General features: G+C 38.1%; 1 protein-coding gene across 1 annotated transcript in view; it reads right to left on the reverse strand.

Moving 5' to 3' along the window:
• Nucleotides 1–374: 374 nt before the first annotated feature.
• Nucleotides 375–25,322, reverse strand: part of CYYR1 (cysteine and tyrosine rich 1) — a 122,998-nt gene continuing 98,050 nt past the window's right edge. Inside the window, exons 3-4 of the mRNA XM_065913735.1 lie at nucleotides 14,610–14,767; nucleotides 375–2,794 (exon numbers count right to left, since the gene is read on the reverse strand). Of these exons, the coding sequence (XP_065769807.1) occupies nucleotides 2,670–2,794; nucleotides 14,610–14,767 (283 nt within the window). The 3' untranslated portion in view covers nucleotides 375–2,669. The remainder of the gene's footprint in view (nucleotides 2,795–14,609; nucleotides 14,768–25,322) is intronic.

Below are 25,322 nucleotides of genomic sequence, written 5' to 3' on the forward strand. Positions count from 1 at the left end.
AGAGAGATGAAGTGGCCTGCCCAGGTGCCACTACTGGTAAAGAACCTGCCTGCCAATGCAGGAGACATAAGAGACATGGGTTTGATCCCTGGGTCGGGAAGATCCCCTGGAGAAGGGATTGGCAACCCACTCTGGTATCCTTGCCTGGAGAATCCCAGGGGCAGGAGAGCCTGGCTGGCTACAGTGCATAGGGTCGCAAAGAGTCGGACATGGTTGAAGCGACTTAGCATGCATACACTCCTCAGATCATTCAGGCAAGAGATAGAATTCAAAACAAAGTTCATCTGGCTCCAGTCCTGTGTCTCCTGCATAGATGAATGAGGTTAAATCTGCAGAAATGGAGGATGAAGCAGAATAGACGCAAGATGATTTAAAATATAACTCTTGTTATAATGGGTTATTTCATTTTATTGCTTATGTAAACACTTTGGCCACAGCAAATACATTAGTTTTTAAATAACTGTAATTCAAAGCTTTCACATCGTATACTATTTCCCCCCAAGATGTGTCATCTATGAAAATAATCAGTGAACTCCAAAAGTCTATACTGACATTGTGCACATTTATGCTATTGTGACACTAAATACAAATAGTAAAAATGCTCATTTATTGGAGGTCTATGGGTTTGTGATATGCCTTAAGGGAGGCCTTAAAATCACTCAGAGAAGAGAGATGGTGTGGATTGTAATAGCTCCTATGCGAGTAATGTTGGCAGAACATAGGAGGTATGCAGTAAACATTTATTGACAGCAAAGATGATGAGAATTCAATTACTGCTGGACTTGCCCTCTCCATTTTTTCTTAAGGAATATATGGTGCATTGGGAAACATCACTCTGAATGTCACAGAGGCTTTGACACTTTGAATTGTGTAGCTACTGTGTAATTGGGTCTGATCACACTTGCAGAAGAGAGATAAATTAAAGCATATGTACTGTTAAAATTGTGCTAAAATCTCAGTTACTAGGTAGAACAGGCTGGAATGCTTGAATGGTTTCCATCTTTATAAGCAAGAAAATCACAGTGCCTGAAAATCAAGCCAGTCATTCAAAACAAATCTAGCTTTCAGATCTCACTGGCAGTTAGACTGTATTTCAGTTCAGTCAACGTCTTTGAAAGTAACATATGCTACTTATATGAGTTACTGAGTTTCCTAACTATGATTTTTACTTTAAGACATTTCTTTTGATTGTTTTATTCAGCAAAACTCTTAGCATCATTTTGGGATTTCACTGAATTATGCTGATAATGTTGGATTAAACATTTTAGATTTAATTGCAAAGTGACACACAAATTTCATGATCTATTCTCAATATTGTGCCAACGTACAACTTTAAATACATGAAAATAGAAATGTTAAGATCACCTGCAGCAATGAGTATGGCATATTAGAATTATTTATTAAAAACTTTTACACCTAAAGGTAGGCACTTTATAAAATTTGGGTTTTGGCAAAAGGCAACAGTCAACAGTTTGACATCAATATCTTACTTTTCCATTAACTGTGTAACTTTTCAAGAGACTAGATTATTAAAACATTACAAGAGACACAGAAATTTGTCCAAGTTGCATGTGAGTGGAGTTATACAAAACAGAATCCAAGCTTCATTTTTCCCTCTTCCTTTTGTAAACTGCTATATAGCTTCCTGGTCAAGTTCTAAATTTTACTCCCTGATATAAAATCCCATGGGATTCTGGCTTCTCATCTTTTAATCTGAAGTGAAGTACTTGTTGCTTGTGGAACTTGGTACGAATTTTTTTTCACAGTTGGAATTACCATTATCATCATATACTACATAGAGTCAGATGATTTTTAGGTGGCAATAGCTAGCAGTGAAGAGCTCTTGGCTTCAAGCGACTGTTGAGTCCTTTGGATTATGTTTTAAGTCTCCAATTATGTAGATTCAACTACCCCTGTTGTTTCATTCTTGGTAATGTAGAAATTCACCTCACTTCTATCTAAAACATGAGCAGAGCTTTGGGGGCCCACTGAATCCGTCTACCATTTGACTTAGCTCTCCCTTCTCAAGCAGGTCTCTACCGGGTAGTCAGCCAGAGTCTGTTAGGAGTCTTGGCGACAGGGAGCTTCACAAAGCAATCTAGTCAGTAAGAAAACCCCAACTGCCCTTTCTTATACTGAAACCCGAGTTCTCTTCCTGCAACTTCCATCCAGTGTTTCCAACAGTGTAAGGCACAGAGTAGGCTTTCAGGCACTTGATCTGCATTTGATGAACAAAAAGACTGAAGAGTTCTATTTCTGACTTGTAAAGCTACAAAAGATAGTCGTTTCCTCATGTGGTCCAGGGTATTCTCGTATCTGACATAAATCTTCTCTTTTTCAGGGTGAATATGGTCATTTCCTTCATCTGTTCCTTAAGCGACATGAATTTCCGGTGTTTTGCCTACCCGTTACTCTTATCTGAGTGTGCTTCTGTTGATCAGTAGACCTCTTCAAATGTGGTCCCTGTGAACCCAACATAATACCCCAGATGGGATCAGCTCTGGGTAGGGTAGAAATCCTGTCTCTTCTCTTAGCCAGGCTATTCCACTTGACATACTGTCCAACCCAAAAGGATGTTCCTTAGGGTGATCCTTTCCTGTTTGTTTCTGAGTAGAGGCATTTTATTCTAGGCAAGATTGCTGACTGGCAAATACTCTGTTCCAGGAGGATTACTTCCTTGAATTTCCAGGATATGGAGGGGGTGGAGAACGCTGTGCTGGGGTCGGGGAGTATGGAGGAGGCAAGTCTGCACAGTATTCCATCTCATGGTCATAATTATAGGGGGGTGGTGCCACTGGAAAAAAACAAAATGAGAAATGCATCAGGCATTTAGCAATGATAGAGTGTCCATTATATTTGAGGCACTCAGCTGTGTACTTTGGGGGAGGACATAATTTTTACAAAGGTTCCTATAGTCAAAACTATGTTGTTTTTTTTTTTAAGTAGTCATGTACGGTGGTGAGAGTTGGGCCATAAAGAAGGTTGGGCGCCGAAAGATTGATGCTTTTGAACTGTGGTGCTAGAGAAGACTCTTGAGAGTCTCTTGGACAGCAAAGAGATCAAAACAATCAATTCTAAAAGGATTCAACCTTGAATATTCATTGAAAGGACTGAGGCTGAAGCTGAAGCTCCAATACTTTGGCCTGACTCAAAGAGTTGACTCACTGGAAGAGACCCTGATCCTGGGAAAGACTGAAGGCCAAAGGAGAAGAGGGCGGCAGAGGATATGATGATTAGACAGCATCACTGACTCAATAGACATGAATTTGAGCAAACTCTGGGAGATAGTGAAGGGCAGGGGAGCTTGGCATGCTGCAGTCCATGAGGTCACAGAGTTGGACACGACTTAGTGACTGAACAACAACAACATCATTATTGCCTTCAATAATCAGTTTTATCAGGCTGAGGACACACGTGTATGAAAAGTCAAGTGCTATAAAAAATAGTGCTATCGACCAAAGTATTAGAATTGGTGGCTTAAGGCAAATTTCTTGGAAAGATCATCTTGAAGTGACAGATAGAAAAAGGACCAAAGGATAATTCAAGATGAATAAAAGTTCTGAAAGAGGAAAAAACTTTTATTCAAAGCAAAAACTACACAGAAAAGAGAAATGGGAAAAGATACTGAGGAATCTAATTGTATCAACATCATGGTGGGCTTGGACTCTCACAAAAGGTGTGTGTGATATGCAGTTTTTAGAGATTTTTTGAATATGATAGTATGCTTTAGGAAGATGACTCTGTCAGCATTATGGATTCAGGTGGACCAAACAAAAGGTGAGATGATGTAGTAGCATACGTGAGGGATTATAAAGGGCTCATGGAAATTGGTGGTGGGGATTATTAGGAGCTCTTGAGCATTTGAGAGCTTCAGTGATGACAGGGTGTTTGGAAAAGAGGTAGAGAGCAAGAAGGTATGGAGGTATTGGGTGCCTGGTACTGAGCTCCTGTAACTTGGAGGGTCATGGAGTCATTATAAAAATTAGAAACAAACAAAAGGGAAGACAAATAGGTTTGCAAATAAGGATGGAGAAACTTTTTCAAATCTCATTAGAAAAAGTTTCTTTAATTTATTTACTGTAATATACATCAGTGTGTTTTAAAATCACGTTTAATATAACAAAATCATATTTGTTATGATTATGTATGGACATCTATTTTGTCATGCTCTCCACTGCATCTACAGGGTTGGAAAAGAGGTACTCCTTGAGCACTCCATGTCTTCCAGAACCAAATCACTTGGAAACATCTGAGCAACCCTTCTGGTGATTTGCCAGTAGTTTTGATTTATCATCAGGATCACAATTCTAGTTGGAAATTGACATATCTTAATTGCTTCCTGTGAATGTAACCTAAACCACAGACTAGTGTTATAATAATGTGAATAAAGAGCCAAGCTTTCACTTTCAGAAAGGCAGAGAAGAACAAGCAACATTTCAACACACCTCAACAGGTCTTCTCAGTTGTACTCTTACTGATAAGACTATGATAGTATTCTGATCAATATGCAGGTATTAATAAACATAGGACTTCATCCTATAGGCAAACACAAGCTGTTTCTTCAGCATTTCTTTATTTTGTATTTGTGTTTTAAATTTTTAAAATTAGTTTCTATTGCGATATGGTTGATTTACAATGTTGTGTTACTTTCTGCTGTCCAGCAAAGTGAATCAGTTATACATATCTTGTGTTCAGTGGCTCAGTCATGTCCAATTCTTTGCTTCAGAACCAGACTCCTCTGTCCATGAGGTTTTCCAGGCAAGAAGCCTGGAGTGGGTTGCCATTTCCTCTTCCAGGGGGTCGTCCTGATCCAAGGATTGAACCTGCGTCTCCTGCATTGGCAGGCAGATTCTTTATCACTGAGCCAGCTGGGAAGCCCTAGTTATCTATATACTCACTTCTTTTAAAGATTCTTTTCCCATCGACGTCTCTTTAACTTGGCTCGCTTTACCAGGAGCTTGGTGATTCGAACCATTTACTGATCTACCTATGCTTAGGAAAGAATTGAGACCCTTGACACAGAAGAAGATGGAGACGCAGAACTGAGTGGGCTGTCCTCTGAGGCCAGGGCTCACAGCAGAGGACACAGTTCTGAGGAGAAGGCTGCTTTAGGCCCTCAGAGGCTGGGCTAGTCCAAGCTTTGTTTTCTACAACAAAATGGAGTAATTCCCATTGAGTCTAAACATACCTTCTCTCTGCATATGCCCACTCCTTTGCTTCATTATATTCAGGAGGACTGAGACAGAGAGAAGTATAATAAAATTCCTCCAAGCCAAGCAATGCACCCTCCACGTAAAACAGAAAGTTGCAGCTGGATTCCCGTTGAACTGTTTCGTGTAAGTACGTGGTTCTAAGTTGTTTATATGCTGAAGCTTTTCCCTGCCTCCCACCTGAGGGGCACACACCAGAGGAATCTACAGATTGACTCTCATCCTTCTTGGTCATGAAGCCATGGCATGCCTTTATGCTTCGGTAACAAAGCATTTACATTTTGCCATCTGCATAAACACTGCTGGAGGACATTTCAGTGAGATTCCCTCTGGTTTACACAGCTTCATGTTGAACATGAAAATCTAAGACCTGAAGCCATGTTCTTTCATTCATATAGGTTTTGAATTTTGATAAAGTGATAATACAATGCTGAAGAATGGTATTTTGAGGATTTTGAAGACCATATCCATCATGAAATAAACATGGCACATTTTTTACAGTACCGCCTATGGGAAGGCATTGTGAAATAATACTGGTGTAACTGTGAACTGTGCTATCTTTCTTTCTTACAGACAAAAAGGTTTCACCAGGAAATAAACTTTTCAGGGTATCAATTTTAGAATTCCTAATTAACTCTAATAGTTTTTTTTTTCTATCTCTTAAAGTCAAATCATCTTTAAAAGATACATGGATGTAGCTGGAAATGCACTTTTGATATTTTTTCATAACCAATAATTCCAATTCTCTAAACAGTGAAAATATGCCACTTATCATGTATGTCAGTATAGTTGTCTAAAATTTCACAAAATTCAGGGATGCTAAGAAATTCATAGCAGAAAGTTAATTTTTTTTTAATCCACCCAGGACAACATCTCTAAAGCAAATGTAAAGAAAGATGCATGGTATTATCAAAATTGTACAACATTATTTTAGAAAATTGGAAATAGAGTAAAATTATCCATGATTTTGTCACCAAAATTTAATAAACAATCCACTTGCCAATGCAGAAGATGCAGGAGACACAGGTTTGATACCTGGGTTGGGAAGATACCCTGGAGAAGGAAATGGCAACCCGCTCAGTATTCTTGCCTGGAAAATCCCATGGGCAGAGGAGCCTGGTGGGGTACAGTCCATGGAGTCGCAGAGAGTTGGACAGGACTGAGCGACCGAGCATGTGTCTTTATATACTCTCTTTTAGTCCTTCGTATATTTGTATAAAAATAGTGTCATGCCTTTTCACTTTGTATTGTAAATTAGTCTTTTTCATTATGTTACATATCTTTCATTAACTTTATTGGCAACACTTCACATTATTCCACTGACCATTTACTTATTTTTTTATTATTATAAATACTGGAGTGAAAATATCTTCTCACACATAGACTTTTTATTACTTTAAATTCATTTTTTAGAATGAAATTCCAGGAATCAACTAACTGGCTATGATTTAATATTTTAGCAATTTAATAGTGAAAAAATTTCATTATTAAAATACTCTCTAATTTTATATTTATTTGATATTTATACATCTTATTTATTATTTATAATTCATATTGTGTGAGTTCCTTTGCTTGGACTGATAATTTAAACACTGGGATCTTTAATAGAATTAAGATATAATTAAGATTGTCGTTGTTCAGTTGCTCAGTCATGTCTAACTCTTTGCGACTCCATGGACTGCAGCACATCAGGCTTCCCTGTCCTTCACCATCTCCCAGAGTTTGCTCGAACTCAAGTCTATTGAGTTGGTGATGCCATCCAAATATCACCAATTCAATGATAACAAGATATAAACATGTGAACAAAGTTATTTATCTTTTCCATACCTTTCTTAAAATAAGTGTTTGTCAAAATGGTATGTTATGTTATTTTTACCTTGTTGACTTACTGAAGTTTAAAATATATCTAACAAAATATATGGTTCTTCTTTTTTCTTTTATATTGTTTCCAAGCTTAAACATTTATCTTTTCAGATATCTGATTCATAACCAACCTATTTCTGAATTTCTTCATGTTAATTAATATATTTGATGCTTCCTTACTTCCATTATTTCATGTATTTTGTATCAGTGCTCATTTTTTTCTATTTAAAATTTTGATTAAATCAAATCATTGAAAAGTGGCTTCTTAATCCTTGCTTTTCACGTTGTTTTGTTAGCTTTTCTATAGAGTTTGTGGGCTTCCCTGGTAGCTCTGTTGGTAAAGAATCTACCTGCAATTCAGGAGACCCTGCCTGGTTCAATTCCTCAGTCAGGAAGAGCTGCCAGAGAAGGGATAGAATACCCAAGAATATTCTTGGGCTTCCCTTGTGTGGCTCAACTGGTAAAGATCTGCCTGCAATATGGGAGACCTAGGTTTGATCCTGGGTTGGGAAGATCCCATGGAGAAGGGAAAGGCTACCCACTCCAGTATTCTGGCCTGGAGAATTCCATGCACTGTATAGTCCATGGGGTCACAGTCAGACATGACTGAGCGACTTTCACATAGAAATTTTAATAGAAATTTCACATAGACAATTTAATCTACTTATTTTGTCTCATGACCAAGGCATACAATTTCTTTTTTAATCAAAAATGCCCAATTTTAGTTATTATTGATTCTAAATGGTTTTAAAGCCTGGTAGGATAGATGAAGTTTCATGGTTTTTTAAAGATTTTTTAAAAAATTAATATTTTCAATTGAGATATAATTGACTTAACATTGTATAAGTTCAAAGTGTACAATGTGTTGATTTGATAAATTTATATATTGCAATATGATTATCACCTGTTAAATTAATTTAAAAAGGAGGTTATTAGATTGATATGGGCTTCCAAGGTGGCTCAGTGGTAAAGAATCTGCCTGCCAATGCAGAAGACTTGGGTTCAATCCCTGGCTTGGGAGGAAGATCCCCTGGAGGAGGATATGGCAACCCACTCCAGTATTCTTGCCTGGAGAATTCCATGGACAGAGGAGCCTGGCAGGCTACAGTCCATGGGGGTGCAAAGCGTCGGACACAACTGAGCATATGTTACATTATTATATTGATGTGGCTCTAATGCCATGGTGTCTATGTAAGCAAGCGCTTCCTAAGTCACTCAGTTGTAAAGAATCCGCTTGCCAATGCAGGAGTTGCAAGAGACGTGGGTTTGATCTCTGTGTTGAGAAGTTCCCTTGGAGGAGGAAATGGCAACCCACTCCAGTATTCTTGCCTGGAAAATCCCATGGACAGAGCAGCCTGGTGGGCTTCCGTCCATGGGGGTGCAAAGAGTCAGATACAACCGAGCGACTGAGCATGCACGCCTGCAGTATGTATATGTCAATCCCAATCTCCCAGCTCATCCCGCCCACCTTCCCCCCGCTGCTAACCACACGTTTGTTCTCTATGTCTGGGACTATTTCTGCTTTGCAATTAAGTTCATCTGTACTATTTTTCTGGACTCCACATATAAGCAATAGTACATTTGGTTTTTTCTTTCTGAATTACTTCACTCCACATGACAGCCTCCAGGTCCATCCAGGTCTCTGCAAATGGCACTATTTCATTCCTTTATAGGGCTGAGTAATTATTTCATTGTATATATGTACCACATCTTAACCCATTCCTCTCAGAACCATTTGTAAACAACTGTCTTTAAAAACCTGAGCTCTTTTGTAGCACATTCTAAGAGATTATACTACTTTCTTCTCCTCCATGTTATCCATATCTGTGGTCCTCTCTACTCCAAAATCTCACCTATTGAAGATTTAGGATCAGGCTCATTGCCTTTCTTTGCATCACAGCTTCTAGTAATAGTATCATTCTCTTGGTGATTTCAACACCCCTTTGTTGAAATAAATTTCTAGCCCCAGAAACCACTGGGTTTATAACCACTCCTACTCGAGCTTCCATATCAGCAAACTGAAACTTACATCCATGTCCTTGTAAGCCTCCATATATCAGAAACAGTACATCCATTCATAAAATCCCCAAACAGCAAGCCCGCTCTGGGTTCTACACTCAACATTCCTGGCTCCTTCTCACCCAAACAAGGCTAACTGTGTAGCCCCAACCAATCAGATTGTTTCTACTTTTCTTTGTTATTTATTCTTCATCCTACAAAAGCTTCTTACCTTTCTTCCACTTTGCTGTTCTCCCCATGAAAACCTTCCACTCCATGAAGTGTTAAATAAAGTTATCACCTAGGTTGTCTTCTTTAATCTATTTTTAATATATGGATGGCATCACCAATTCAATGGACACGAACTCGGGCAAACTCTGGGAGATGGTGAGGAACAGGGAAACCTGGTGTACTGCAGTCCATGGGGTCACAAAGAATCTGACACGACTTGGCCACTGAGCAACAATAATCCTGACTCTTCGTCCCTTGGGTCTTTTGTCTTCAAAGGTCTTTTTCTTACTATTATTGTAACCAATGATGGTACCATATTGTAATCTAACCAACACTTCTTATCTTTCTAGAATATACATCACAATATATCTTGGACTTCCCTTGTGGCTCAGCTGGTAAAGAATCCGCCTGCAATGCAGGAGACCTGGGTTCCATCCCTGGGTTGGGAAGATCCCTTGGAGAAGGGAAAGGCTACCCACTCCAGTATTCTGGCCTGGCGAATTCCATGGACTGTACAGTCCATGAGGTTGCAAAGAGTCGGACACGACTCAGCGACTTTCACTTTCACCTGGATTTCTGATTTACTGATGGCCTTAGGCAGATTAATTTAAACTGACATCACTTCTTTCCTGTCTTCACGTCTTTCTTCATTCAACTTATATTTATGGTCCATCAATAAAATTATCTCTGTGCATCTATCATCAAATTTATCTCCTTTTTTCCCCACTGCCTGACAAAACTCCAACCCAACATTTTGGCTATCTTAGATCTGTATCTAGGAGCTTAATATGCTTAGAGAAAAATGCACAATTGTGCCAACTGATCTCACTTTAAATGCATGACTATATTCTTAAGTGTGGAGGCCCTTGGCATTGCTCTGAAATTGTGCATTAGGCATCTCACCATCCCTCCATTCTCTGAGACGACTGTTTCATGTTTTTTTTTCTTTCTCCTTAATTACAAACTCCTCAAATTTACTTTCAGCATAAAACTTACTTCTTATTTCACTAGATAGATACAATTGGAAGATACAATAGATACAATTGAAAGAGACCATCCTCCTATCACCAAATCCTTTGTTGAGTACATGAGTCACAATGAAAATAATTGTTTATCTATCTATCTATCTAACTTCATCATCAGCATCACCATCCATCTGTCTATCTACCACGTATCGATCAATCAGTAAGTCAATAATCTACTGACCTAACTACCATTAGGGACTCTAAAATGTATTGATACTTCAAATCTCCATTTTCTCGATAGCATTATAATCCCTAGTTTTCCTTTTGTTGGCATTTAATTTTTATATCTTTGACAAGCCTTTTTCTTATGTTTTATCCATATTATTTCCTTTCATATATGTAGCGTCCAAACCCATATTTTTTAAAGGCGGTTAACATAATCACTTTCTTTTGTTTACACTGAGGTTCGGAAAAGTCATGGAAATTTAAGACTTGATAAATAATTCTTATTTTCACACTGATGGTTTTTAAAATAGTTGTAATTAAACAGCACATGGCTCAGGATACCCAAGGTGGCAGGAATACAAAACCATTCCAGAAGGTCATGTGCAACAAAGGGTTGGATGTGGCAGATCACCTCTCCTTGGCAATCTCCTCCCAGTGCAGAGTGATAATGTTCACTGTAGGGATCCCCACTAAGGACTTTGAACAAGAGATACACTAACCTTGACTAAATTATTTTCTGCTCATTTATGGGGCCTTCCAGCTGTAGGACTATGTAATAACTTGAGTGGTTATTCAATTATCACAGGGTTAATTAATTAATGTGGGTAAAATCATTTTATATATCCACAGGATGAGAGATTTTTGAAAAGTATTCAATACTACTCTGTGTTGTTTCCTGATCCTTTAAGTGAAAGCTTAATTAGTGACTTTATGAAGGAAATGAGAAGCAATCAAGCAAATTATGTTTTTGAAGGCCTAGTCTTTTTACAGTGAAAAATGCGTCCACCATAAGGCTTATTATGTTTTCTGCATTACTCAGTTCCCAGAACAACACATTTACTGAAAAGGCATCATGGCGCTGTGATCTGCCAGTATAAATAATACCAGTACAATAAAGTGTTTAAAAACACATTTCCATGGGTGAAAGAGAAATCTCAGACCCAAGAACACAAAACATCACATTAAAATATTTTATTTTTTCTAGTCTAATTTTATAAAGAATATTTTTAAATGTTTTAAAAATTAATTTTAATGACACTTTTTTTTAATCAAGGAAAGTGAATCTGGAATATTATCTACAGAGTGTTTCTCCTCATCTTCTCTTGGTTTAATGTCTCTGTCAGACTCTCCTCCTCTCTTGGGTTATGGGTTGACCAGGAAAAATGGGGAGATTTGAAGAATAAAAAAAAAAAAATCCACCCTATTTTTTCCTTATACCATAGTCTTAACATTGTCATATTAGCCCTAACCATAATCTCAGTAAATTGGGAAATTTCAGAATTGTGAATTGCTTTTGTAATGAGTAAAAGATACAGTATATTCCAGAGTGGAATTTAAGGTTAATTTTCTAGGTCTTAATACAATTAAATCAGATTTTGTCATGATATTCATTCATTCAGTCACATCTATTGAGTGCCTGTTACCTGCCAGTTCTGGTCTTGTATGATTGGGATTGAGATATAAATAAAATTGACAACAATGCCTGCCTCGTGGAGCTAATGTTCTAGAAAGAGGGGATGAACAATAAATAATAAACATAACCATTAGGTGAACTTTATGATATCTTAGAAGGCTAAATGAAGCCCTCTGGACAAGGAGTAGACTAAAAGGATGGGTTCATGTGGGAGGTGAGACAGCTTACAATCTTAAGGAGGGTGACTGAGGAAGACCTCATTCATAAAGTGACCTTTAACAAAGACTTGAATTAAACAAAGCATTGATGCTTTTGAACGGTGCTGTTGGAGAAGACTCTTAAAGAGTCCCTTGGACTGCAAGGAGATCCAACTAGTCCATCCTAAAGGAGATCAGTCCTGAATATTCATTGGAAGGTCTGATGCTGAAGGTCCAATACTTTGGCCACTTGGTGCGAAGAGCTGACTCATTTGAAAAGACCTGACACCGGGAAAGATTGAAGGTGGGAGGAGAAGGGAACAACAGAGGATGAGATGGCTGGATGGCATCACCGACTCAACAGACATGAATCTGAGTAAACTCCGGGAGTTGGTGATGGACAGGGAGGCCTGGCGTGCTGTGGTCCATAGGATCGCAGAGTTGGACATGACTGAGCCACTGAACTGAACTGAATTAAGTAAGAGAGTCAGTGTTCTAGGCAAACTCTAAGATGAGAGTGTGCCCCGTGTGTTCACAGAACAGCAAGAAATAGTGTGAGTGGAGCCAGGTGGCGAGAGGGAGAAGGAAGTGAAGTCAGAGAAATAAAAAAAGGAGCCAGTTCCAGTACTGCATTGAGGGCCCTGGTAAAGAATCTGACTTTTTGGATAAAATGAGAAACCACTGACTTTGACTCTTCCTCTGTGGACGTGGGGAGCCACTGAAAGATTCTGGGCAGAGAAGTGATAGGATCTGACATTTAACCATCTTAAATGGGTTCAGTCTGCAACTGTGCTTAGAATAGACCCCTAGGGGGCACGAGTGGATGCTGGCAGAGCAGCTAGGATATCACAGTCATGGAAATGAGAGTTGATGGTGGCTCCCACCAGAGAAGGAATGGTGAAAAGTACTCAGATACTGTTTATATTCCGAAGGTGGAGCTGAGAGGTTTTCCTGCTAGACTGCATGCAGATGTCAGGGAAAGAGAGGACTCCAGGATGATGCCAAGGTTTTTGGCCTGAACTGCTGGATGGCTGGTGATGCCATCAGTCAAGATGTTTACTTATCAGAACTTATCAGTTAAGTTTACTTATCAGTTAAGATAAGTAAAGGGTGAGTGGAGGAGGCTCTGGGGGGATGATCAAAAGTACAGATTCAAGCATGTAACGTTTGAGATCTATCTGTTAGACATCCAAGTGGATAGGTTCAACAGGCAGTGGGATCAAATGAGTGTGAAATTCAGGAAGGAGGTTTAGAATGGAGATATTTAACATTGGAAGGCATTTAACATATAAATGGTCCTTAATACCATAAGGCCAATTGATACAACTAAAGAGGTAAGTCTGGATAGAAGACACAAGGGTGAGACTTGAGGCACTCTAACACAGAGATATTGGAGAAGAGGGAGAACTAACAAAAGATGACAGAGGAGATGATCATGCTGACGTTCATCTGAAATTTGCTCCCTCAAGGTGACTGTGATGGGTAAAAGATTAAGAAAGGAGAGAAGTTATTAGGGAATTGATACACAGGGCAGACCAGATGTAGAATTTGCCTTCTTCCTTTGCTATAAGGAGTGAGAGAGAGGACATGAATGTGGTTTTAAGCCTCTTTCTCTCTTTCTCTCTCTCTCTCTGTAAATATTTAAGTGAAAGTCACTCAGTTATGTTCAATTCTTTGCGACCCCATGGACTGGGGCCTGTCAGTTTCCTCTGTCTATGGAATTCTCTAGGCAAGAATACTAGGGTGGGTAGCCTATCCCTTCTCCAGGGGATCTTCCTGACTCAGGGATCGAACCAGGATCTTCTACATTGCAGGCAGTTTCTTTACCAGCTGAGCTACTTACATATAATCAAATTACAATACTTACATATAATCAAAATATATACTTACATATACTTACATATAATCAAAATACAATACTTACATATAATCAAATTACAAATAATCAAAGAGAAGCACAGCACTTTGTTTATGGATTCGTGTACAATATATTTATATGTGAAATTTCTGGAAGATTCTCAACAAATACTTGTCAAATTACTAAAAATTATGTTTTCTCTTTGGTGATAATTTTAGTGTTATGTTAAAACCGTTTTCTTGCATAAAGAGGACACATAAAAACTTTATTCAATACTTTTTTTCTAGACATACATACCTGTTGAATCAGATGCCAGTTTAGTCAGACATGTAACTTGTTCTTTCTCTATAATTATTTGTCAAAACTCACTGGCAGATAGACACAGTAGGTGTGAATTGTCTATTTCTCTTAACTATGGCAGGTTGGCAACCGTAGTCAATAAGACAACCATTGAACATATTAATATCTTTAAATAGGAGGTAGATAGTACAATGCAGATCTAAGTTAGAGTTCAGTCTACATTTACTAAGAAACATCCTACATGGGGATTATTCCAGTGAGACTCTTTAGTGATTCTTCTCTCCCAGAACCAGAGCGTAACTAACAAATCTGACTCTTCCTTCAGAATGAGTAAGCGATGTGGCTCACCAGGGTAGGAGGAGATGGCATTGATGTGGGTGGTCCTGATGACACCCACCCGGGTCCCACGGTTGTTTTTCATGCACATGCAGATACATATGGCAATTCCAGCAATCACCCCCATGATGAACACGATTCCAAATACTATGCCAGCAATTGCCGTGCCCCTAAAACAGAAAAACAAAAGTACATTTATTTAAAAGACTCATAGGGATTCCTCAGTCTTTCAAATACAGTTCTATGACTATATGACAAGTGCCCTCTTAGAAACATTCTTAAGAATAATGTTAAAGAAAAAAAACACTTAAGTTTTTCAGTTCTTGAAACCATTCCATAAATTAATGATTTCCTTTCTAGCATTTTCTCTGCTTTTCTTTCTGGAAACCTATTCTGAAATAAGTCTCTTAGTCTCCTGGATAACTTCTCTAATTTTTCTTATCCCTATTTTCTTGAACTACTTTGTGGGGGATTTCGTTGACTTTATATTCTAAAATTTTACTGAATTCTAGAATTTCAGCGATCATATTTTTCGTTTCCAGGTGCTCCTGGAAAAAATAAAATATCCTTTATTTCACTTCCTTTTTTTCATAGTGTCCTTTTTTGCTTTTAAGGATGCAATTTCTTCTATTCATCTGTAATGTACTCATGATGATATATTCTTTGAGACTATTTTTCTCCTCTGTCCTGTCTACGCTCCTTTGTATTGATTGTTTACTTTGACCTGTTTGTGGTTGACATTTTCCTTAAATGTCTACTGTGGTTGTTGTTCAGTGACTAAGTTGTGTCTGACTTTTTGGAACCCCATGGACTGCAGCACACCAGGCTCTTCTGCCCTCCAATATCTGCCAGAGCTTGCTCAATGATTCCTGAATCTACTCTTATGTTAAAATTTGTGGGTTGGAAGTTCAGCGTGCAAAGTCAATACTGGACAGATGAACCCCACAGCAGGGGATCAATTGAGGTCAGTTCTCATAGTTTTGTTTTTCTTTTGGATTGTAGATTTTACTCTTTAAAAGGATCCTCCAGTTTCCTACTTGGGGAACATGAACTGGGCTGGCTGCCAGTTTCCTGGAGCCTAGAGTTTTATCCATAAGAGTATGAATTTTAAAAAAATCCTCGGGCTTTCATCTCAGAGACTCGGTCTCATTCTGCTGTGACAGGGGAGGCTTTCAGGATAAGTCATCAGTAACAAAATCTTGTGCTTTAAAGCATGACTCCTAAAGCCAGACTGCCACGGTTCCAACTGTAGCCTTGGGTAACCTTGGGCAAGCTGCTCAATGCCCCAGTTTGCTTATTAACAAAATAAATGCTTTGGTGCTTTTCTGACTCTCCTCTCGAATTCAATGTCATGAAGTAACTGTGCTCCTGGATTCAGTGGTCACATCAAAAAGGTCCTATTCTCAAGTGCTATATAAACAGCTATCCTGTACTTTTCTAGGACAGGTCCATGATCTCCCATCCCAAGCCCTTGGGACTAGATATGTTCACAAGCCAGGAATGTTCAGATTTTGGAAAGGGAATATACATATGCTGTATGTTGTATGATACTCCCACAGCCAGCATCTGTAGCATAACACATGAACATTTCTGAATATTAATACTTGGATTACATGGAAGCTATAAAAATAACCCCAGGTTCATTCAGGTCCAGGCTTGCCACCAATTGTAATGCATAAAACCTTTACTTTTCAGGGTTTTTTTTTTTTTTTTTAAAGATTTCAGAATTGCAGATAAGGAACTGTGAACCTATCTGTATGTATGCTTTGCAGTAGAAATCTTCTCTTTATGACTTTCCCCCACTCAATTAAAAAAAAAACAAACAAAATACTCCATTATGCATTCCAATAGACTCCTTTAAAGTATTCCTACATAATTTTAACTTTGTTAGTAAATTATGAAAGTAGAACATGAGATATTTGGATGGTCTATTAGCAATTAAAGAATGACAGAGTCTAGCAGTTCAGTAAATAAATCCTTTCAAGGAAAAAGATTTATCAAAGGAGATAACATGAAATTAAAAGAAAAGTGATCTGGAAACCTCTTTTTCATTGTAATTTTTAGGTCTAAATAAGATTAAATTGGAGGGCTTAATTCATGTCCCAGAAATAATCAATGGCCCAATTATTTAGGCATAGAGTTTCCAAAGTGTGTGCTAGGGAAGCTAAGACATCAAATTGAGGCATATTTATATTCATTAATTCCTCTTTAAGTAGAAAAAAGTAGAAAATCAGTCGCATTTTATTTTCTTGTCAGCAGCTCCAGCAAAAGTGTCTGCTCTTGAGGTCAATAATGAGGTTGCAATTAATGTGTTAAGAGGTTTTTTGATTAAATCATGATTTTCATGTCCTTGATACTTTGATACCCATTAGCAATTATAAATTAGTTATTTAAAACATGGCAAGTATAAAATTTATAGCATTATTTACTCAGTTATTAATTTAAAAAATAAGCAGTAACCTTCCAGTATATAATATATTTGGTTTAGTCATCTGTTTGAAAGAGAGAATCTATTAAGTTGAGAAATTTGACTTCATAAAATACTTGAAAAAATTTAGGGAATGTATTTTTTTTTTGAAAGAAAGCATTACAAGGTTTGCATATTTTCTCTTTTCTAAACTTCTAATTTGAAATAATTATAGATTTCCAGGAAGTTGCAAAAGTTCTGCAGAAAGGTCATGTGTATCCTTCACCTGCTGCTGCTGCTACTGCTAAGTCACTTCAGTCGTGTCCGACTCCGTGCCACCCCTAGATGGCAGCCCACCAGGCTCCCCCATCCCTGGGATTCTCCAAGTAAGAATACTGGAGTGGGTTGCCATTTCCTTCTCCAATCCTTTGCCTAGTTTTCCCCAAAGTTTACATCTTAGGTAGTAAAAGTGAAAAGTGCAAGTTGCTTAGTCGTGTCCAACTCTATGACCCCGTGGACTGTAGCCTGCCAGGCTTTTCTATCCAGGGAATTTTCCAGACCAGAATACTGGAGTGGGTAGCCATTCCCTTCTCCAGGGGATCTTCCCAACCCAGGGATCGAACCCAAGTCTCTGGCATTGCAGGTGGATTCTTTACCCTCTGAGCCACCAGGGAAGCCCTAGATAGCCAAAGTACAACATTAAAACTAAAAAACTGCAATTGGTATAAAGTATGTGTAGGGCTTCCCTGGTAGCTCAGCTGGTAAAGAATCTGCCTACAATACAGAGATCCTGGTTCAATTCCTGGGTTGGGAAGATTCCCTGGAGAAGGGATAGGCTACCCACTCCAGTTCTCTTGGGCTTCTCTGGTGGCTCAGCAGGTAAAGAATCTGCCTGCAATGTGGGAGACCTGGATTAATCCCTGGGTTGGAAAGATTCCCTGGAGAAGGGAATGGCTACCCACTCCAGTGTTCTGGCCTGGAGAATTCCATGGACTGTATAATCCATGGGTTCACAAAGAGTTGAACGCAACTGAGTGACTTTCAATTTCATGGTTGGTTCTATGTCATTTTAACACATGCATAGATTTATGCAACCAATTCAGTAACCAAGGTACTCTTCCATTACCACCAAATATTTCCTTGTGCTTCTTCTTTATAATCATACACACACCTACCACCATCAATAACCCCTACCACTAATCTGTTCTCTATTTCTATCATTTTGCCATTTCAAGAGTGTTATACAAATGGAATCACATAGCATGTGACTTTCTAAAATGGTCTTTTCTTCACTCAGCATGATGTCCATGGAAACCATCTTGACTTTCTGTATAGCAATACATTCTTTTTTATTACTGTGTAATATTCCATAGTATAGCTATAACCCAGTTTATTAAGCCATTACTTATTATAGGACATTTTGGTTATTTCTAGTTTTGCCTTTTCCATTGATAAAACTGCTATGAACAATTATGTACTGGTTTTTATGTGGACATAAGTATTCATTTCTCCAGAATAAATGCTCACAAGTAGGACTGCTAGGATATACAAGCATATAGTCTATTTTAAAAGAAACTGCCAAACTATTTTCCAGAGTGACAGTACTAGTCTACATTCCCACTAGCAGTGTAGGAGAGATCCAGTTTCTATACATCCTCACCAGCATTTGACATTGCCATTATTTTTTATTTTAGCTATCTTAACTGGTGTGCAGTGATACCTCATTGTGACCTTAATTTATACTTCCCTTTAGTTACTGAAGCTGAGCATTTTTTAATGAACCGATTTGCCATTTCTATATCTTCTTCAGTGAAATGTTTCCTATCTTTTGCTCATGTTCTTATTGGATTGTTTGTGCTTTCACTGTTGAATTTTTGAGAGTTCTTTGTAAATTCTGGATATGAGTCCCTTCTCAGATAAGTAAATTGTAAGTGTTTTCTCCCAGCTTCCAGCTTGCCTTTTCATCCTCTTTATAGAGTCTTTGGCAAAAGTGAAAGTTTTTCATTTTAATGAAGTCCAACTTATCAAGTTTTTTCTTTTATGAACTGTGCTTTTATTATCATGTCTAAGAACTCTTCTCCAAGCCCTAGTTTCTGAAGATTTTCTCTTATGTTTCATTATAGTTTTATGTTTGATGTTTAAATCTATGATCCATTTTGACTTAATTTTGTATATGGTGTCAGATTTGGATTGAGCTTCATTTATTTTGCCCATTGATATCCAATGACTCTGGCACCATTTACTGAAGACACTATCCTGCTTCCATTGCACTGCTTTTGCACCTTTGTCAAAACCGGTTGGCTTTGCTCTTTGGGAGTGTTTTTGGGCTCTGTATATTTTCTTGTTGCTAGATGGGGTGTTTTATAAATTTTGATTAGATTTTGTTGGTTGATGACATTGTTCAGTTCTTCTATATCCTTGTTAATCAATTGTATATCCTTGTTTCTGTCTAGTTCTACTAATTGTCAGAGAAGGGTGTTAAAGTTTCCAACTATAATTTTGGGTTTCTGTGTTTCTCTTTTATGTGTTTTGCTCCATACATTTTGCAGCTTTTCTGTTCTGTCTAGACTTCACACTTGACCTTTGCTGATAGGCACTTGGGTGGAGTGTTTTTTGTTATTTTTTTCCCTTATAGTGTTTGGCTATAGTTAAATTTGTCCAGTTGTTACTGTCTAAGAATTTTCTGTTTTGCTAGACTGTCTCTTTCTGGGTCCTTTGACTGAAGAGATCAGGCTTTTGTTGGGGTTTTTATTGTCTGCTTCCATTGGTGTCTATGGGTTGTCAGTTTCTTTACCTATAAAGCTGGGAGAAATGAGGCGAAAAGAAAACCCAGGGAGCTCACTGGTCTTCAGCACATGGGGTTCCTGGCTGCTTTGCCTTCTTTTCTTCACCTTTCAGGATTTTCTTGTTTGTTTTATATGTAATATCAAGGGAAAACCCTTGATATTTTAAAAAAAGTACTTTAAAAAAAGTACTCAAAGGGAAGAATAAGGAAATGTGCATCTACTCTAAAAAAACCAAAATACTGCAATATATGGTATTGTTTAAAACTGTAAAGTGATTTTTTTAAAGTACAATATAAAAACATCCTTATGGAAGAGATTAAAAATGGATGAATATCCTTAAAAACATAGTTTTCAATATTACTTGTGTTTTTAGGGAAAAACTGTGTCATCTATATATTATATATATCTCCTGTGATTTTGAGATTTTCCTATACATATAAAAACTGGTCCAAAATCTTTAATACACAAATTAAGCTAAACTTTTGCACTTGGTCACTCAGTCATGTTTGACTCTTTTCGACCGTTTGATTGCAGCATTCCAAGTCTCCTCTGTCCATGGGATTCTCCACGCAAGAATACTGGAATGGGTTGCCACTTCCTCCTCCAGGGGATCTTCCTGATCCAGGGATCAAACCCTTGTCTCCTGTGTCTCCTGCATTGCAGGCAGATTCTTTACCCACTAAGCCATAAGGGAAGCTCCTAACCTTACCCACACTTATTAAACTATTAGGGACTAATCCACAAAATTCTTTCTCTGTAATGAAAGTATTACCTAAAGGCACCTGTTAATCCCTTATTCAGATCAAACCTGAAAGGGCATTTTTCTTGGGAAAAGAAAGAAATATAACTTCTTTTTGGTGTTGTCCTTTTTAATTTTAATTGATGACTTTTTGTATTATAAAGCATAATTCATGTAAATATTTATATATGCAAAGAGAAATTTCTATTTTCAGGGGACTACTGCAACACCTTTTATGAATTCTACAATTTCACAAGTAATTATGCTTTCGTGCTTTTCATAATTTCACACGAACTTGGTACTAAACAAAAGCATTTAGTTAATTGGTTATAAGAATCACCAGGCAAAAAATCAAAGGTTTGTGAACAAATTCTTCTTTTAAACTATCCATTATCGTTATCTATTATAGCAAATGACTTTTTTTTTTACTCAATTTAGTCTAAGGGAAGGCGAACTATGGCCATGGACCAAATGGGGCCCCCTAGTTGTTTCTGTAAATAAAATTTGATTGGAACAAAGCCAAATCATTTGTTGACCTGTTGTTTGACTGTTTTGCTGCTAGAATGGCAAAGCTGAGCAGTTGTGACGGAGACCACATGAGCACAAAGCCTACAATATTTACCATCTTGTGCTTTATAGAATAAGTGTACTGAGCTCTGATTTAATTCACTTGTGAATAAATTAATGCTGCCTTTCCCTAGATGATGTTTTCTGAAACATGCCAGTAACAAAAGGGTAGCAAAGCAAGCAGTAGCATAGGCAAGACAATTTGTACTGAAAAGTGAAGGTGTTAGACTCTTCGCGACCCCATGGACTGTAGCCCACCAGGCTCCTCTGTCCATGGAATTCTCCAGGCAAGAATATTGGAGTGGGTTGCCATTCCCTTCTCCAGGGGATCTTCCCAACCCAGGGATTCAACCCGAGTCTTTCCCATGACAGGCGGATTCTCTACCGTTTGAGCCACAGGGAAGCCTCGTTACACCACAGAGCATGAGTGGTAATGATTAACACCGTGGTATAATAAATAAAAAATAAACATCTGGTCTTTGTCCCAGGCTCCTGACACACAGTTTTTAAAACCTTTAGAGTCTCCGGAGTGACTAAAGTGTCTTTTGTATGCTAATGAGATGCCTGGTGGCCCCTAGATACCTTAAACCGGGGGTCTGGTCTCCAGAAAGACCAAAGCATAATTAGAGGGCTGGAATTTTCAGTCCCACTTCTGACCTCCAAAGAAGGGATGAGAGGCTAGAGACTGAGTTAATCACCAGTGGTAAATAATGTTTTTTTCTTTTTGAATTATTTTTTATTGGCGCATAGTTGCTTTACAATGTTGTGTTAATTTCTTCTGTAAAGCAAAATTAATCAGCTATACATATACATATATCCCCTCCCTTCTGGACTTCCAGTCCAGGTCACCACAGTGAACTAAGTTGAGCTCCCTGTGCTATACAGTATGTTCGCATCAGTTATCTATTTTAAAAATAGTATCAATACTGTGCCTGTGTTGATCCCAGTCTCTCAATTCTTCCCACCCTTCCTTTCCCTCTTGGTACCTATCTGCTTGTTTTCCATGTCTGTGTCTCTATTTCTCCTTTGCAAATAGGATCATCTAAAACATGGCTCAGATGGTAAAGTGTCTGTCTGCAATGCGGGAGACTCGTGTTCGATCCCTGGGTTGGGAAGATCTCCTGGAGAAGGAAATGGCAACTCACTCCAGTATTCTTGCTTAGAGAATCCCACGGACGGAGGAGCCTGGTAGGCTACAGTCCATGGGGTCGCAAAGAGTTGGACATGACTGAGGGACTTCACTTCACTTCATACCATTTTCTAGACTCCACATATATGCATTAGTAACCCAACATTTGTTTTTCTGACTTACTTCCCTCTGTATGACACTCTCTAGGTCTATCCAAGTCTCTACAAATGACTGGAGAAGATCCTTGAGTGTCCCTTGGACTGTAAGGAGATCAAACCAGTCCATCCTAAAGCAAAGCAACCCTGAATATTCATTGGAAGCAGTGATGCTGAAGCTGAAGCTCCAATACTTTGGCCACTTGAAGAGCCGACACATTGGAAAAGACCCTGATGCTGTGAAAGATTGAGGGCAAGAGGAGAAGGGGACGACAGAGCATGAGACAGTTGGATGGCATCATCTACTCAATGGAAATGAGTCTGAGCAAACTCCAGAAGATAGTGAAGGACAGGGAAGCCTGGCGTGCTGCATGCAGTCCATGGGATTGCAAACACTCTGACATAACTGAGTGACTGAACAACAACAATTTCACCAGTCGTGCCCACAAAGGAACCCTCCATTAAAATCCCCTTTTTTATGGAGGTTCAGAAAGCTTCCAGGCTGGTGAACACATCATGGTGCTGGGATGGTGGTGGGCCTGGAGAGGGCACAGCAGGTCTGCAAGTCCGCTTCCCCTCCCCCAATGCTTTGCTCTACACATCACATCCCTCTCCTTTGACTGTTCATGAGTTGTATCCTTTACAATCAACTGGTAATAAATGGCAAGTAAAGCATTTTCCTAAGTCCCATGAGTTGTTCTAACAGTCAAACCTGAAGGAGTGGGCTCTGGGGATCCCTGACTTTGTAGTCAAGTTGGGTGGAAGTGTGGGTAACCTGGGGGACTCAACACTTGCGATTGACATCTGCAAGGAGGGCAATCTGATGAGACTGCCAGGTGGTGTGTGTCAGAATTAAATAGAACTGTGGGACCCCTCCTGACCATGGAATTCTCCAGGTAAGAATACTGGCGTGGGTTGCCATTCCCATCTCCACAGGTTTTCCCAAACTAGGGATCGAATCCGGGTCTCCTGAATTGCAGGCAGATTCTTCATTGTCTGAGCCACTAGGGAAACCAACTAACTCGTGTCATGTCCTATTAAATAGAAAAAGAAAAAAAGGCCACAGAGATATTTGATGCCTGTAAAAGATGCAGGTAGAATTACAGAATATTTCTATTAGGAGAAATTTTGAGAAACTTTTCAAACGAACATAAGAGATTTTAAGAAGTACATTAAGTGAGAGAGAAAACTTTTAGAAGAGGTTTTTCTGGAATAACTACAACTTCAAAAGAATAAACTTAAGATGAGTTAATTTCCTATTACAATGAAAAATAAGTCATAAATGAAGCAAAAGCATTTTATCTTTCTATTAAAGAAGGAAATATTAAATAATCCTATTTATTTATAATAATCCATAAGTGATTAATTTGCTTTTTGTTATTTTAGTTACTAAATCATGTCTGACTCTTTGCATCCATATGGACTGTAGCCCACAAGGCTTCTCTGTCCATGGGATTTCCCAGGCAAGAATATTGGAGCAGGTTGCCATTCCCTTCTCTGGGGGATCTTCCTGACCCAGGGGTCAAATCAGCATCTCCTGTGTTGGCAGGCAGATTCTTTACCACTGAGCCACCGGGGAACTAATGCACAAAGTGATTAATTAAATTATGAAAAAAATATCATTCCAGCTCCTGGGCTGAAAGTAAAAAGCACACATGAGAAGGATAAAACTTGGTAAAATTTTTCTTCTGACTCATTTATTTGCTTGATAATTACTCTTTTGGCCAGTGCATTAAAATATGTAATACAACATTTTCATGCTCAAAACCTTCAAAACTCATATTTTATTTTACACTTGTCTGCAGTTTGTAAGGCATATAACTTTAGCAAAACTTGCTTAATTTAAAAATGTACATTTCCTCCTTGTTGCTTTGATAAATCAATATAGAAGAGGAAGAATAGAAAAACAAGCTCAATGGAGTATGGTTTTCAATATGAAGAGTATTTAGTTTTGCCCCTTTTATTAAAAACAATAGTACTCCAGAACTAAATATATCTATATCTGTATCTATTTATCTACATATACATATATATGTAAAATAAGATGACTATAATTTCCAGTAAGTTATTGCTAAATATTGTTACAATTCCACATATAAAATGCTTATGAAGAGTAGAAACACCAATCCATATGATTTTCCCAATAAGTCTATATTACTTGCAAAACCAGTCCATATGATTTTCCCAATACGTCCATATTACTTTCAAAAAAAAAAAATTCCTGTAAAATTCAGATATGCCAAAGATGTTTATGTTGCCTTTTTTTTTTTTTTTTTTTTAATTTTAATCCCTCTCTCTAATGACATAATTCAACTTATCCTCTTTCTTGGGGTTTTACAGGTAATTCTCTGTTGTCCTCAGAATTATAAAATTAGAAACTAAATTTTTCTCCTAAATGTTTAAATTTACTTCATTTATTGTCTCAGTCTCTGTGGTAGACAATTGTCTACCTCAATCTATTCCCTACGTTTTCCTTGATAGAAGAACTCTTGATGTAAGTTAACCGGGTACATGCTGAAATGAATACTTTTTCCCTAGATACTCTTAAAAATAGTCTTTTTATGTGGTACAGTTGTAAGTAAATGTTGTAAGTAAAATGTCTTGTGAAATCACACAAGAAACCTCCTTAAAGATGGCTAGGTTGGGTTTTTCACCCCTTCTTCCTTATCTTACCCGCCATCTTGTTTTCTGTAATGTGGGTGTGATGGCTGAGTTCGAGTCTCCAAGTAGGACCATGAGGCTAGTTCACCTAGAGAAGGGGGAGGTATGAATTTGATGAAATAGGCATCTCTAATAACTACATGAAGATGTTATATCACTCCCATTTGCCTGTCTCTACATTTCCTTTACATGAGACAGAAGCAAACTATTTTTAAAAAAAATTATTAAAACTTCTCTTATTTTAAAGTGTGTGTGTGTGCGTGTGTGAGAGAGAGGGAGAG

This window comes from Muntiacus reevesi, chromosome 21 (genome assembly GCF_963930625.1).
Source record: "Muntiacus reevesi chromosome 21, mMunRee1.1, whole genome shotgun sequence".
NCBI lineage: Eukaryota > Metazoa > Chordata > Mammalia > Artiodactyla > Cervidae > Muntiacus > Muntiacus reevesi.